This window comes from Anthonomus grandis, chromosome 6 (assembly GCF_022605725.1).
Source record: "Anthonomus grandis grandis chromosome 6, icAntGran1.3, whole genome shotgun sequence".
Classification (NCBI taxonomy): domain Eukaryota; kingdom Metazoa; phylum Arthropoda; class Insecta; order Coleoptera; family Curculionidae; genus Anthonomus; species Anthonomus grandis.
The window spans coordinates 29,723,662-29,740,126 of record NC_065551.1 but is presented as its reverse complement, the minus strand read 5'-3'; the positions used below and the strand labels follow the sequence as shown (position 1 = coordinate 29,740,126).

The window sequence follows — 16,465 nt, the reverse complement described above, 5'->3', positions numbered from 1 at the left end:
GCATAACAGCTGCTGCAGAACAAAAATGGTATTTTCTTTATTTGTTCTATAGTGCTTACCTTAAATTGACCTGAAAAGTTTAGCGTCAAACCAATGGCCTTTCGGCAATAATAGGCCTATTATATAATTAAGAACCATAAATAAAGTATCATTTTTTAAAACAATTAAAAAATATGTATTATTATCAATAACAATACCGAGAGTAGGTCGAGCAATAACCATTTCATGCCCATAAAAGAATACCCAACAGGTTGGCCTTTACTGATCTCAAAGCGGCTGGTGTCTGCGCGCTTTTTGGTGGGGATCCGCGAACTTTTCAGCCGCGAAATAAACGAATTCGAAGGATTAGTTTCGAAAGCGCGCTTACGAAGTTTTGGTGTGGTGCGGTACTGTGGTTTTCCATTTTCTCGCCATATTTATTTACATACTAAAAATACTAAGTAAGTACTATTGAAGTTTTATTTTATAACTAAAGATTTACCATCGAAATTAACATTAGATTAAGCCTAGATATAAATTCATGGATATTTCCACACATTTTCTTCCCTAGGTTAATTTAAAATAGGAAAAAGGTGTTGTTGATCTAAGAAGAAACGAAGTACAATTAGTAATGTCAAGTGAGTTGAAGAAGCGATGTCTTTTTCTTATTATAATGAAATTTATGTTATTTCAATAAATCGCTACTAGGTTTAACAAAATCTATTTCAAGATTTTAAAAACAGATAATTTAAACGAGGCACTTAGAGTAGGTACCTAATGAATCTCGTATTTCAATTCCATTTAATACATTATTTGTTAGTTTCAGATTTTTTTTATCACTAGATTAGCATATAAGTAAGTAACCCTAATAACAAAGAAAAATGCTAGGAACAAAGGAACATGCGACAATAGAAGCATGCTCTATTTCCTTATAGATCCGATGTTCAAAAAATATGTGGGATTTTTCGATGTCGTATGTATGTCTTTAGTACATGATATGTCTGCAGTGGAAATATACCACAAATATTTTATTTAAAACATTTATTGCAATACTTTTGATCTAGATCTTATTAAAATAAAAATCAATATTTGGTTGAAAGTATTAAATATATTTTATACATACTAGGGGTATAAAAAAGTGTGACCTACCTGCAGAAGCGATAGTCGAATTTTAAGCCCTTATAACTACTTCAACTAATTTCATTAACAAACGAGGAAATTAAACGACAGGAAATAATAATGTTGAAATCTGAACTATTAAACAATAAATTAATACTTCTATTCTATATTTTGTCTTCTATATTCTTCTAATATTAAGCCGCATCAAAAGTATCATAACACGTTTGCACCACGTTGTTCGCATCACATTTACAAAAACGCCACTTGCGACGGTTCATGGAGTCACTGCAGCTAGTGCTGCCAACGTAAATCTGGCGTCTTTTAGTTTTTAACCAATAATTAAAAGATAACTATGTCATATCTATGGCGGTTAATTTAAATACATAATTTAGCTAATTTTGGGATAATTTTGCAAAATATTTGTAGAGATTTAAACGAAATGTTGTGGTAAAGTGGCACTATGTACATTATATTTTTATTTATAATTTTTAGAAGACTATTAAACTGGATATTTGAAATTATATATTTACTGCATATTATATATGTTGATGTCAAATAATATATTTTTTTCTTTTATGACAGCTAAAACTTTCACATGGATGCAAGAATGAATTAGTAAAATGTTTCTAGAACATCGTATGAGGATCATACCAGCAATGCTTTCCAAAAATCAACGCTAAATGATTGATGTACGTTAAATGTCCGAAACATTTGGTCATAAATGGTATGTTTCTGGCATGTCCTATGTTATCTGGGATATGCTACTGACCCTGCTATTTGACATTTTGTATTATTAAGAAAAATAAAATTGTTTTAAATTAAATGTCTGATATTCCAAGAAATATTTCTGTTTTGATTAAACATAACTATTAGGCATGTCTTTATTTAATTTCTTTTATTTCAAAGTATACACAAAAATTGTGTATTGTACTGTTAATACAGGTAACACAACAAATAAAAGTAAACCATGAAACAAAAAAGGCATATTAACATGAAAATAAAACAGTACGATAACATCAGCTTGCTTTTTTTCAACCTTGTAATAAACGAATTAGAATGGTTCAAATGATTCAAAATCATGAAAGGCAATTTTGGATAAGCATCTTAACAATAGTAGAAATGCATATATTAAGAAAAGTCAGAAAGAGAGAGTAAGAAACAATGACACAAGCCATGATGATGCACTACTTGTGACAATCGAGTACCAGAGGTTTTGCCCTTTTGTGCCAGTGTATACCGTAAAAAAAATATATAATCAGTGTTACACCGAAAAAAAAATGCTTTTTTGTACCCCAGTAACTCCTCTGCCTTTAGTAAAACTCACATCACAATTTGGAGAAATTTCTAATTATAGTAGTGGCAATCCTAATTGGTAGGCCCAAATAAAGCGATGTTAGGTTCAGGTCAATTATAGGCACTTCTTAATTACTACTTAGGTCATAAAATAACATAACAAATATAAGACACAGCCCCAAAAAATGGAACAGCATAGTGCCTGCATTGTCTGCAACAAACTTCCTCTAAAATGTTGTGATACCAGGTTATATTAAGAAATTAAATAGAACCAGATAACCCAACATATAGTCCAAGTGGTCTTTATATCCAGAAAAAGTGAAAGAGGGTGAAGCTCATCATAGTCCCACAGAACTACAGGACCTTCTGAATAGATATCAGATAAAACTTCCAATAATAATCATATTTCCACTCGACAAACATTGATTCAACTCTTACAGTCAAACGAGTGATAAATATTTCACCATTCACGCTTTTAAAAAATGGATTAATAACAAATCTAAATTATATTGAACCGCTGTACTTTTTAAGAAACAAGGGAAATTACATGCAGAAATTTCCTTGATAAAAATTTGTAAAATAGGAAGTCCAAGAAAATGTAAATGGTAGAGAGTCTACTAGAAAATTTAGGTTATTTACATGGTTATCTGATAAAAATTAGAAATTCATTAAGACTGTTCCATATATTTTAATGAACTATTTTTTTAGACTTATCACCTGTAAATCTCTTAGAAGAAAAGTAATTATGATTAGTTCACTATTTCCTGTATTTTAAATTCGTTAATAATGGCTTTGGAGTAATTATGATTGTCGAGTAAGTCATTTTTTAATAAGAAACATCGAACCTTTAAATGTTTAGCACGAATTTGTTTTTGAAACCTGAAATTAGGAAAGATTCTCGTCTAGTTTTATCTTACTCTAAAACTAACGAACATGTAGGCATATGTAATTCAAACTACTGCACATTCACCTATTTTTTTTTAAATATTTTACGTATTAAAGATTTGTCCAATGTGCAAATTTCGTTAATCTAGGTTTTGGTAGTAAAAGAGTGTAAAAGAATTGTTTATCATAAGATAATACCTATAGCCATATGAAATCAATTAAAAAACTATTATACTTATTTTTGATATTTTTAAATATTGGTTGTTTTGTAATGGCAATGGCCTCATTGACCTACTTTAGAAAAATTATTGGATATAATTTGCATGATTATTATATGAGCTATGCGAGAAATAATGCTGAGTGGTGAATTGTGAATCAGATTCTTTAAAAAAAAATGAGTTTAGTAGTGAAAATGAGTAAATGGCATTAAATAGGGTGATAAAGTTGATAATGGATTTCGTTTTATCAATGGTTAACTGAACCAATTAGGAGCAAAATTATTTTGAGAAGAAAATTAAGGTGTAGGATTTTTTAGGCTCGAAATTTTAACTTTAAAATCATAACCAGATGCAGTGTGCTGTAGTATACATTTTTTAAATATTGCACATTTGAATAATCAAATTTTGTGTTAAGGCAAACTTGACAATCTTTTTTTGAATTAATGTAGAATTTAAAATGTCAAAATAGACTATATTTGAGTTAGCAATCATGATCGAAGCTTCTAAATATGCAGACGATGATACTCAAAAGCTGTAGAAAAGTGTAAATGTACAAAATTCACCAAATTTATAAAAAACACTTATATAACAATTATAATTATTTCATTATTGCAGATAACTTAACTTACTGGAATAATTACATATACTGTATACACAGTCATTTCTAAAAATAGAATTCCAATGAACATTAAAAAAAATAAATAAATGAGGCAACAATGTCTAGCGATTTATTTACCAGCAATAATTACCGGTGATGGTATATAATAGTGGAAGAGGTAAATAAACCGGTTCTTTTATAAATGACAATATTGTATTTTTTAAAACTGGTTAGGTCATATTCCAAAATATTTTGGTAAAAATTACATTACGCTTATAAATATTAAATAATTGAAATACAAGGTTAAATATAACCAGTTAAAATATAATAACATTGCTGTATACATAAGTCACATAATAATTTCAGTAAATATTGTGTTAACTTGTTAAAAACTCATTCAATATCAGTCATACTGCTCATTATTTTTTTTTTCAAAATGACAATGAAAACAATTATGCAACAAAAATATTTATTGATTCATTGATTCTAGTTCGTATTTATCGCGATATTCTTGCATAAAGGGTCGTAGTTATTAAATTTGCACGAAATACCTCCGGTAATCAATATCTCGTTCAGGAATCTACTCAAACGATACTTTATAGGCGACCTCAAAGCCGTTTAGATTCCTTCGGTGCCAGGCACTGTCATAAATCGAGTTTGAATTCGCCAAAGAGAAATTACCCTGGACGGAGTTGGCTCCAATTGATTTTATTTGCGAAATATTTTTATCTAAGTGGCTTTTGTCTGTTCAAGCAAAGAAAGTAATGGAGTTTTTTTATTGCATTTTTTTTAAAGTCCAAGTAATAAAGGAACTCTAATTAATTTTTACAGTAAAATTCATGTTTTGGTTTTGAGCGTTTGTAAATTGTTTCCTTTTTACAGCTGTTCCACATTTAATTTATTCGCGGAATCCATGAAGGCTATTTACTACCAATTCAGCTGATGATTCAGACATAAGCCATGAATAGAAATATTTAATATATTATGATAACTGATTTGTTATGACGAGATAATCGATGCCATTTTACACCTTTTGATTCTGATCAACAAGATAATGAAAGCAATCACAGATCTTATATGAACTTTATAATCCGGTCTATTCAGGAGTATAATATCATTGAAGGACCCAAAACTGGAATATTAAGAAATATTTTTGAGAAGAAACCTTGCAAAGAAATTTTAGATATAAATACTGGCAATTTTTTTAATACAGATAGAAACCAACAGAATTCTGCTTAGAGCAGTTATTTATTGGTTTCAACATAGAGATGAAAGCTACTTAAATTTTTTTGACTTAGATATTCTGTATCTAGAAATAATGAATGCATTTATGAAATTCCTCGGATTATTTAATTTTTCTACAAATTAGGAGTCTTGCTCATAATGCACATGAAATTTTCACACATCTTTTAAATACAGCTCCTTATATACTAAACTATAATACTCCAGTTATAACTTAGGATATGTAAATTTCTCCTGCTCGCTGATATAAATGGTCTAGAAGTATTCATTTACGTTAAATGTTCAATAAAAATGAAACCTGAAAATTATGCACTTTTCAGATTTACTAGATCATCGACTTTCTGAGCGTTTTCTTGACTTGCAAAGTGAATTGATTTATAACAGTGCATTTTGCAAGACAGGAAAATGTTTGTTGTTTTCTTAGTTCTTCATTGCATATTAGGTAATGACTATAAATGTGTTTTAATGCCTGAATCTTTGCCAATCAAAGTAAACCAAATGAACAATTTTTTAATAAACAGACAATGAACCGTACCAAAGGCTAATCAACTTAAATATCTACAGTCATAACTAAGTACTTTGGTCAATAAACAATCCAGTAATAAAGAGATATTAGACTGCATTTCGTCTCCTGCCGATAATATAATAGCCGATTGATAGTGACTGATTGAAGAGGGTTCTGTTAAGGATATTGCAAACATTCCTATATGAAAACCTATCAGGCAATTTGCTCAGGGATTCTTGTTCTTGATCTAGGAAATGAGGTTCCTGGAACATGATTGATAGTAAATACTAGTAAAGAAAAATCTTAGAAGAGAGAGAATCTCATCTTTGACTTCCTCGTTCAAATAGCAAAAATTTGTAACTTGTCTAATAATTTAACAATTTTTTAAATATATTAACAAATTATTGATCTTTTAAATAAATATATTGATTCTAAGTTTTCCCTTTAAATATTATTAGTTTTTTCGGATTAAATTAATTATTTTATACCATTGGAATTATAAATAAATTTTGCTATAAACTTGCAATTAATTTTACCAAGAACAAACATTACATTGATAATCATTATCAGATTTTTTCTGACTTGATCTTAATGAATATTCAAAATGTCTAGTCTGATAGCACTTCTAGTAAAATTCTTTTGACTAAATGCAGCTGAAGCATTTCACTAATATTTAACTAGAACTATACCTTGTTTTGAATAATTTGTTATTGAAAATTGGTTACCTGAAGTAAAAGATTATTGCCATGTTGCGGAAAGTCATGAAAGTTACTAGTTTTTGAACAGAGTGACCATAAACAATAATTATTGTCCAATTGTTGATTGATGTCAAAAATCACAGTCCATATGGTCTCAAATAGAATAACAGAAATATACTGAGGATCTTTGATATTCAATTTCTTCTCTAATCAGTTTCTTACTTGGAACCATAGCTTGAAACTATAAGTTTCGCGATGCATCCTTCCTAGACAATCCACGTTTCCATGCTCGGTTGATTGTATTAGACGGATTGAAGTCACCTATATATTAACGGCAGTCCAAAAAAGCCAATTTTATAATGATCCAAGATTTTTTTATGTTATAGAATCATTAAATTTGAGATGGATAAGGTATGACAAGGGAACCAGAAAATTATGCTTCAGTCTACCAATTTAAATACAATTTTAAATTAAAACATTAAAAAATAATTTCTATTTGCATAAATATTATTTACATACACGTGCATGGCTGACATCTGGCCATCAACAACACCTTTCTGTACCCATATATAAAATGTTGTTCAGGTTTGAACGCCATTTAAGGGTAATGCTTGATTATAATTTGTGGGTCCGCTATAAATAGGTATCGGGTCAGTTCTTATAGAGTGTATCAAATTAAAAACGAAACTTATTGCAGATCATCATGGGTGGTATGACTCAAAGGCCGTGGACTCCAACCAAGAGGCGTGGGCCGATCGCTGCTGAATACAATAGTCCAGGACCAGCGTGTGTTTCTTTACCATCTTATATTGGTGAGAATTTAACTATTTTAACGTTAATTTTTGTCACTCAGGAATTGAGATATAATAATTTATTTTTAAAAAAATCTATAAAGAAAAGTTCAACAATATAACAAGGTGTCAGAAAAGACAAGAACATCCAAAAGGGTTCAAAGAAGGGAAAATGAGTGGCAAAAACAAAGCCCATACCAATGGGTAATTAGATGTAATTAGAACCTTATGACAGTCTGAAAAGGAATAACTTTGTATGTAGCAAGACTAAACCGAATTTAGTTCAGGAATGGACGGAATATCCAGCGAATTATTAAACATTGATGGATCCCACTGAAAACCAGAACATAGGAGTATTTCCGGAAAAAATTAAATGTTTTTTTTCGATTCTTTTTACATTTTTCCACAATCTTTCTCCTAGTACTTCTGGGATCTGTGTTTCTTCAGTGTTAACTGATGCACAGAAACTTGCAATCAGTATCCATCATTTAATTTTTCTAAAAAAGGTCTAGTTGACTGGATATTTTTAAACATGTCTATAGAAATCTGGAGAATTAGAATCTCGTGTAGATCCTTTTCCTTCAAATTTAACTTTGTATCTAAATCTTGCATATAGAGCATTTTCAATTCATACACTTATTATTTTCTCATGATTATTCTCATCATTCAGCATTTTATGTACCTTAAACTAGTAGAACTCACTTTATTTCGCCTACTATTCCTAGTATTATTATCATAATCTATCGGCCAATATGATGTCGATAGGATTTTACGCCCATCGAGAATAATTTCCTAGTTTAACTCGCTGATTAGATCTAGACTGCATACATTTCATTAAGAATAACCTTCTTTTATATGCATAGGCGTTGCTTACTGCATATGTAATTTTAGAATATAAAAAAATCTTTGATGTTGTTGATGGCAATGAATAATATAGTGTATTTATTACAAATTAATCTGAATGATTGAACGTTATGTAACATTAACAAGAAATAATATTTTCTGTGTAGGTAAGAAGCCGTTAGAAGCAAAAACCGGCAGTGCTCCGGCCTTTACTTTTGGAGCTAAGGCTAATAATAAATTGGAAAGCGTTGGGCCAGGTCCTGGACAGTACAACGTAACTGGCTTAAGTGCAAAGGGTATTTCAAAATATTTCGCTTGAAGTTAATTTAATATCCATAATACGTATTTTCTAGGAAAAGATAATCCACCGGCCCTAAGCCTTCATAGTAGACCAAAGGAACCAAAGCCAGAGAACTTCCCTGCTCCTGGTGATTACAATCCCGATAAGGCTGAAAAAGTGATTCATGACAATTCCCCTAAATATACCTTTGGTCTTAAGACTAATGTTGGGAAACCTACTGATACTCCAGGTAAAAAAAAATTGTAGCAGATTAAAAAAAAATTAAGACATCTAAATAATTAGTGTTTGATACACTGTAGATTTAAAACATTGACCATATTAGATTTTAACTCTACTGACATATTATGCTACCTTGACATGAAGCAATTAATTTTTATGCAAAACTTGAACTTATACATTCTGTTGCTGCATGTTAAGGGAAGTTTAGGGTAATTTATGATCTACTTAGATATATAGATATGCCTCAAATACTTTCCGTATCTTCTACAAAGTAATTCAGTTATCCTATTTTCCAAAAATGTACTTTATTCTTGATGTATTGCGCGAACAAACAATATATTTTTTATACGTTCTTCCCTTCCTGATTAAGTATGTTCTTCTGAATCTGGATTAAATGTGCTTTATGAATTATATGAATCACAGTGAACAGTTGGTTTAAAAAAATATGAAGAATAAGATAAAGAGAAGCTTAATGTAAAACTATTCAAGACTAGAAAATATTATAAATAAGTCATACGATTTATGCGTTTAACCAAGCAAGTAAAAACTGATTGAGAAATAAAACTGTAAATTATTGAAAGAAATATAACAGAACTTTTATTTTAATCCTTCATAAACCTTGGAGCTTTAAGAAATAAAGCAGCTGACTACTGTATTATAGTACTATAATGTCTATGCTATGAATTTTTAAGAGATAAGCTACAAAGATTTGTGATGAAGAAAAGAATTTGTTATTCATCTTTATTATCAATAAAATAAATGGTTATACAGACAAATAAATTGAAGATATGGTATAGGTCTAAGCCAGAAGAGCTTCAGAGGTTTTTATTTTAAATGACATATTGGGTTATCCTTTAGCTAAATAATTTCTAATAAAAAATATTTCCTAATGAGTCCCTCCTTTTATTTACTTTTTAGTGCAATAAATCTCTCCTTACTAGACAAGGTAAAATAAAAACAATCCACGTTTAAAAAAAATTACAAAATATATAAATGGTAAAGAGAAGACACATTAAGCAAATCGCCAATACAGAAGCTATAAAGAAGAAGCACATCTAAAAATAACAAAAAGTATAATTATAGTATGACACTTGCCCTAGTCACAAAGACTCCGTCCAGGCTAAATTCTTTCTAGATTAATATTTATAATTGCTTCTAATTGATTAACTAAGACTATCGATATTCATTTATAATACATAAAGGTATGATGATATAAGTATGTTAAGAGGCTCGTAAATAGGCCCTTATATAAAAGAATTTTAAACGTCAATTTTAACTATAATTGTAAATTTAATACTTTTAATTTGCAATTTTAATATATTTAAGGTCCAGGATACTAACCTAAACCTATTAATTATTTAACACAGCTCCTAACGCTTATAAACCGTTTGTGCGCACTGGTAGCCACAGGTACTCGTTTGGACGAAGAACACCAATTTGTAGGGTATCTGATACACCTGGTTAGTTTTTATTTTATTTATTGCTTTATTCTTTTTCTGTATATTTTCAATGTTCTCATTTTTAGTTTCTTATTTCCTTCTAACACGTACTTTCTTTTTGTTTATTTGTTTTTTGTGTAGCACTTTATTATTTCCTTTATAGCACCAAATGTATATAACGTTGAAAAAGCTGATTCGGTTCTCGAGCATACTCCAAAATATAGTTTCGGGGCTAAACTAAATGCGGCAAAACCTATGGAAACTCCTGGTACGTTTATTTTTTATATGACTCAATTAGGTATTATTTTATATAATTTGGTGGAGGGTAATTAGTTTTATTTCATTTTATAAATGTATAATTGTATATATCTAGACATTATATGTATTTTTTTTCTTTTCTTCCTACACTAGGCCCAAATGTATATAACATCGAAAAAGCTGACTCTATTATGCTCGATCATACACCCAAATATAGCTTTGGGGCAAAACTAAATACGGAGAAACCCATTGATACTCCCGGTATAAAACATTATTCATTTCTCTATTGCTTGGGTGTTGGTTAATTTAAAGTAATTACAAAAAGCCAGAATATTTTGTCTCTCTCTTTACTAGGACCTAATGTATATAACGTTCAGAAGGCCGATTCTCTTCTGCTTGAACATACACCAAAATACAGTTTTGGAGCTAAACTTAATACGGAGAAACCTGCCGATACCCCCGGTATTGAATACTGACTTCCTTTTGGGTGATGGTTAAATTAAAGATTAAGAATTACTGTTACTCTCAGTATTAAAATATCTTTTGAATTAATTAAGTAATAATGACTGTTAACTTATTTACGTTTCTAACTTTGTTAGGTCCCAATGTATATAACGTTCAAAAAGCTGATTCAGTTCTCCTTGAGCATACCCCAAAGTATAGTTTTGGTGCGAAATTGAATACAGAGAAACCAGCTGACACTCCTGGTATTTAACATTTGTTTTTTATTGCTTTTGGTGATGGTTTTGTATAAATCTTTGAATAGTATTTTGATTTACAATAATGCTTCTTAGGGCAAAATGTATATAATGCTCGATAGGCTAATTCATTTCTACTCAATGTCGAAAAAGTGAATTTGTCTTCCTGTCAATGTTTTCACATTTTATTGGAAATGTTTACTGAAAATATAATTTGTAGCTTTTATTATTTACCTCCCAATAGAGAATCACTTAATTCACCTTTGGAATTAGCATTTCCAGATCATTCTCTATTGCATTCTCGCCGAAATAGTTTTTTAGCTTCCTCTAATTAGCTCTAATTTATTCAGATTCAATCCTCATGGATTCTAGTATATTCCAAAGTATAATCAGTTCTATGACAGTTCATTTTTATATGCTCTCTTCCCTTAATCCTAATCATCTTATAAAGCTGAAATAAGCATTAAACTCCATGATAAAATAACTTGATCTTGACATGTTTTAATTTTAAAACCAATATTAATTAATTAAGTTATCATTAGTCATGGCGATTGAGTGAAAGGTTCTTAAGACACCTATATTCTCGACAGTTGAATTTGATTTCGATTCATTTATATTTTGTACTCACTTAGAGGTTACCAGTAGAATAAGCGCAATAGGCACATCATACAATTTTTACACTAGTCCCTTTACATTCCATCCTTTTACATGTCCTTCATCTCAAACTCAATGTATTGATACTGGATTAATTACTTCGGATTGTGAAAGTGTCGCATTACTAATATTATATATATCTCCAATATTAACAAATTTCAATCAAGGTATGTCATTTATTTTTAGCGCCCAACGTATACAACATTCCCTCTGTGGTGGGAGACAAAAAAGGATCTCCAGCATATACGATATCTGGTAGAAACAAAGATCCTGTAGATGAAAGAGTAAAGAATCCAGGACCGGGACAGTATAATAACGTAGACCCTGAGCACTACAAAACTCACTCGCCCGCTTACACCATCAGCGGTAGAACAAACATTCCCAAAGATGATACTATCCCTGGACCCGGAGTATATTCTCCAGAAAAGGTACGGATAATCATCTAAAAGCTTAAGATCTTTAGGATTTTGGGTTTAATTAAATTTTATTTCAGGTAGTAAATCACTTAAGGCATGCCCCCAGTCATTCATTTGGTATACGGCATTCTCCATATTTGGGATCGTATAACATGTTTATACAGAAAGATAAAACTTATCTTCTCTTTTAACTAACTAGCTCTATTAGAAATACTCGTTAACCCATTAACCATCCATTTCAATGTTACTAATTTTGGTAGAAGGTGCTTCATACCAGGTTAGTTTCTTTTGCATGCTTATCGTTTATGTCACTTAAAATAAGCTAAATGTATAAGAACTGTCAAAGAATTTGACTCTGTATTGTGTTTTTTTTTCACACTGTTATAACCTAGTTTTCATTTATTGTTAATATACTAAAATAATGATAAAAATTAATAAGTTGTTCACATTTTAGGTTGTGCTAGAATATCCGCCAGCACATAGTTTTGGAATTAGACACTCTCCTTATGCCGACCACTACTGAAAACTTGTCGAACTTTAAATACGATCCGACTGCCGTCTTTTGCCATCTCTATTAATTGTAGACGCAGATTTTTTTTTTCTTTTATAAGTTGGTACATTGTAAAAAAACATGTTTTAAGCATTAAATAACGCGTAATGTATAGATATAGTAACCCGTACATTGCTTCTAACAAGCTGTTCAGTTTGCCTAGTTGAAACTTTTGATTCAATAAAAATATTATTACGATTATTATTTAAAAAAAATCAAGTTCCTGTGGGGCTTTAATCAACAGTTGCTTTGTAATATTAAAATATGCCTGTGTTTATTCAATGTTAATATTTTTCTTACATATTAATAATTTATATATATTTCTATACCATTGTTTTAATGTTTGGTTTAAATAAATTGTGTAAAACATAATAGCTATCGTTGTTAGTCCTTTATCAGTTAAGTATTATATGCATATTTTCCGTTTTTACCGTTCGTTAAGGTGTGATTTCAAATTCTCGATGCACAAAAATAGTCAACTGATTTATTTTACACGTACACACTAAACAAGATTACTTAAGACTACCAGAAATATTTATTTATACTATATTTAGTTACTACTATTTAAAAATCGCGCCAATATTCCGCCTCCTGGCGGCGGCGGAGGCGTTTCGGAAGATTCTCGAAACTCTCGTGTATCTCCAGAGATGGCGTGCAATGTGCCCGTTTGCGTCACAGCGATGATTACGGAATAAGAGAGAAGTTCTAATATATTCGCCGTGCTTCAATTTCGTGTATCTAATTTATTATGGTTGCATTGCATTTGATTTAAATCCAATGTATGTTTGCATTTGCCGCTAAACCGTTCTCCTGTAATCTAAAGCATAAATACTCTCTAGACGCCTAAGAAAAATTGCCTTTTCTTTGAAAAAAAACTTTTTAAGAAAATTTAATAAAATATAATAAAATTCACGCGTTAGGAAGATATACTCTGTAAAATATGCAAAAAGTACATATTGTGACTGGGCAATAAAGCAAAAGACATCAACTGCTGAAAAAAGACCCAATACTACATCGATACTTGAGCGGTACCACCTCAAATCTGTATAGACTGTGAAAAAGAATATATAGTAGAGTTTGTCTTATCTAAAACTATCTGCAGACCTTATATTATCTTTTGATAATAGAGTATTACGTCAGTTTGATATATTGTATGTACGTCTGTGGAAGTGTTGGTAATTAATTTTACACGATAAATGCTACTTTTAATTGTTACTGTTAGATTGTTATTTTTTGTGTAAAATTAAAATAATTTTGGAGATTTAGTATCTAAAAAGGAAACAAATGTAAACAAAAATATACAAGTTTATTAGAGTATTCTAAAAGAAAGATGAACAGTAAATTATAAATATATTAGAAAAAAATTAAACGATTAAAGATATAAAGATAATAAATCGATCGTTTTTATTTAAAATATTATTAATATCTTTTATATACCATTTGAAATTTAAGTTGATTAAATTTTATTTCTACTAACATCTACATAATCATATTTTTGGCATCACGTACGGCTTTAATATAAAGCCCTATAAACCCTAGAGAATGTGTTTAATGAAATTCCATCTCCAAAAAAAAGACTTCTTCATTAAATTTTAGCAGCCTTAAGTGTACACATAAAAATTCCAATATCTCTAAAATACACTAAGATATAAAATAATTAATATAATAAAATATTATTTAATCATAAATAAAACTTATTAATTTACTTCAATGGGTAAGCAAAAATTAATATTTGAAACTATAGAATATATGATATGATAGAACTATATGACATACAAGAACCCTTAAGTTTTTCTTAAAGTTTAATAAAGTGTGAAAAGTATTGTGACAAAATGTCATAGCAAAAAAATAATAATAAATCATTCAGTCCTTATCGATTTTACTGAAATGCATGTTGAGACCATAAACCGCATATCAATATATTTCTCACGTTCTCAGATAAAAAAACCAAGTGTTATAATATATTTGCCCATATGGCAGTTTGGCAAACTTGCTTTGCTAGCCTAAAGATAAAAAATGTTTAAGCACATAAACATAAAGAAATAACATACACACAGGTTTGATCTAATCACCGGAAACTGTTGGCTTTAATTGCTGCATCATCTGGGACTTTCACTGCAATTTAGTTTTTTTTTCTTTGGTAGGTATATAATTTAGAGGTGCGACCAGACCAGAAAATACCGTTTTTTTTCTGGTCTGTTCTGTTTTTGAACAATATAACTGAGGAGATAATAAGAATTGATGGAGGACTTCGAAGCATCGTTATGCTCTTTTGAAAAAATATTGAAAAATGAATGGAGTAAAAAATAACGGACGACATTTAAAATCTGTAATTTCCAAAAAATAGTAAAATCCATTCAATGAGTATTATTTTTCAGATTTTGACTCCTTTTTACAACAAAATTTCTATAATTACTACAGTGTAGCGAAAAACATCACATTCCACTGCCGTACCCTGTATTAATAATATGAGATCAAAAGTGATCTACGTGAAAAAGATCTACCTATTTAAGATAAGGATAAGGTTATAGATATGTGTTTATATACAGGGTAGCGCATCGAAAACTAAACGGAGGCATTTACTGGCAGTTCAGTTTTCTTTAAAAAAAATCATATCCATCGATTTTATTTCCTAGGGAGGCACAGATTTGGTAAAAAATCAAGGAGTAGGTGATACCACCCCTGAAAGCTTAAATAGAAAGAAAGGTTAAGTGATACCTTATTTCAAAGGTCTTTCAATTCCCTTTATAATAGTGAAAATTTATGTACTTCAATTTAGTAGTTTTGGAGATTAATTGATTTAAATATTTAAGTGGACTTTAATAGGTTCATATTGTATTCTTTTCAGAAAAACCTTTAGTAAAATTATTTACTTAATATGTGCTTTTCTTCACTATGCCCATGGATTTTATTATTATTTTGTTGTTGGAAATAGCGATTGGAGCTTTTAGTGTGCTTAGTACGGAATTTAGTACATAGTTTGCGGTTGATTTGACCAAACTTTGTTGCTAAAATACCTTTTAACGCTTTGTATATAAATTAACCATGATATATTTTATGGCAGAAAGGGTTGAAATTATCGAAATATGTTTCGGAAATAATCAGTACGCTAATAGAACAGCACAAATATTTAATGAACGACATGAAAACAGTAACGCGCATCGAAAATATGTTCTAGAACTTGTAGCAAACTTTCGGGAACCTGGATGCCAATAAAAAAACCCAACATTGAAAATCTCACAAGGAATTAGAATTTTAGGATTACAAATTTTAGGGCAAGTTTATGGAGGTATTGGATAATGTAGGTGATGTTACTCGACGTGGTATCCAACGGATTCTAAAGGAACTCCGATTCAACACTTACTTTTCCGACGAATGTTCCTTTTTCTCAACTCACGTAGTAAATCCTCATAACTGCCGATATTGGTTCGATTCTAATCCCAGAATTTATCATGAAGTACATAAACAGCAGCCACAAAAATTAAATGTTTAGGCTGGTATTTTTGGCGATCATTTAGTTGGTCCCTTTTTCTTGCCTGGAAATTTGACCGGTGAAATGTATTTGGATCCTATATTAACCACCACAGATAGATCCTGCATTAACCGCCACAGGTTGATGTTTCAAAAGGATAGTCCACATTACGTGCTCAACAATATTTATCACAAACGTTTCCTGATCGATGGATTGGTATAAGAGGTGCCATTGAATGACCTCCAAGATCGCCAGATTTATTACCTTTAGATTTCTTCTCAGCAAGT

The 16,465-nt window shown here is 30.2% G+C and overlaps 1 protein-coding gene across 5 annotated transcripts; it reads left to right on the top strand.

The window, feature by feature from the left end:
* The first annotated feature begins 280 nt into the window (after positions 1–280).
* On the top strand, positions 281–13,078 carry LOC126737670 (outer dense fiber protein 3). 5 transcript variants are annotated; one of them, XM_050442662.1, is made up of 11 exons: positions 281–440; positions 7,235–7,349; positions 8,339–8,467; positions 8,525–8,701; positions 10,059–10,151; positions 10,294–10,398; positions 10,542–10,649; positions 10,743–10,850; positions 10,988–11,095; positions 11,927–12,168; positions 12,611–13,078. In XM_050442662.1, exons 2-11 carry the CDS (start codon positions 7,241–7,243, stop codon positions 12,677–12,679), a joined length of 1,248 nt encoding a protein of 415 aa, XP_050298619.1. In that variant the 5' UTR covers positions 281–440; positions 7,235–7,240; the 3' UTR covers positions 12,680–13,078. The 5 variants fall into 5 exon arrangements, with proteins under 5 accessions (XP_050298619.1, XP_050298620.1, XP_050298621.1 ...); XM_050442663.1 differs by lacking the exon at positions 10,059–10,151; XM_050442664.1 differs by lacking the exon at positions 10,988–11,095.
* The last annotated feature ends 3,387 nt before the right edge of the window (positions 13,079–16,465 follow it).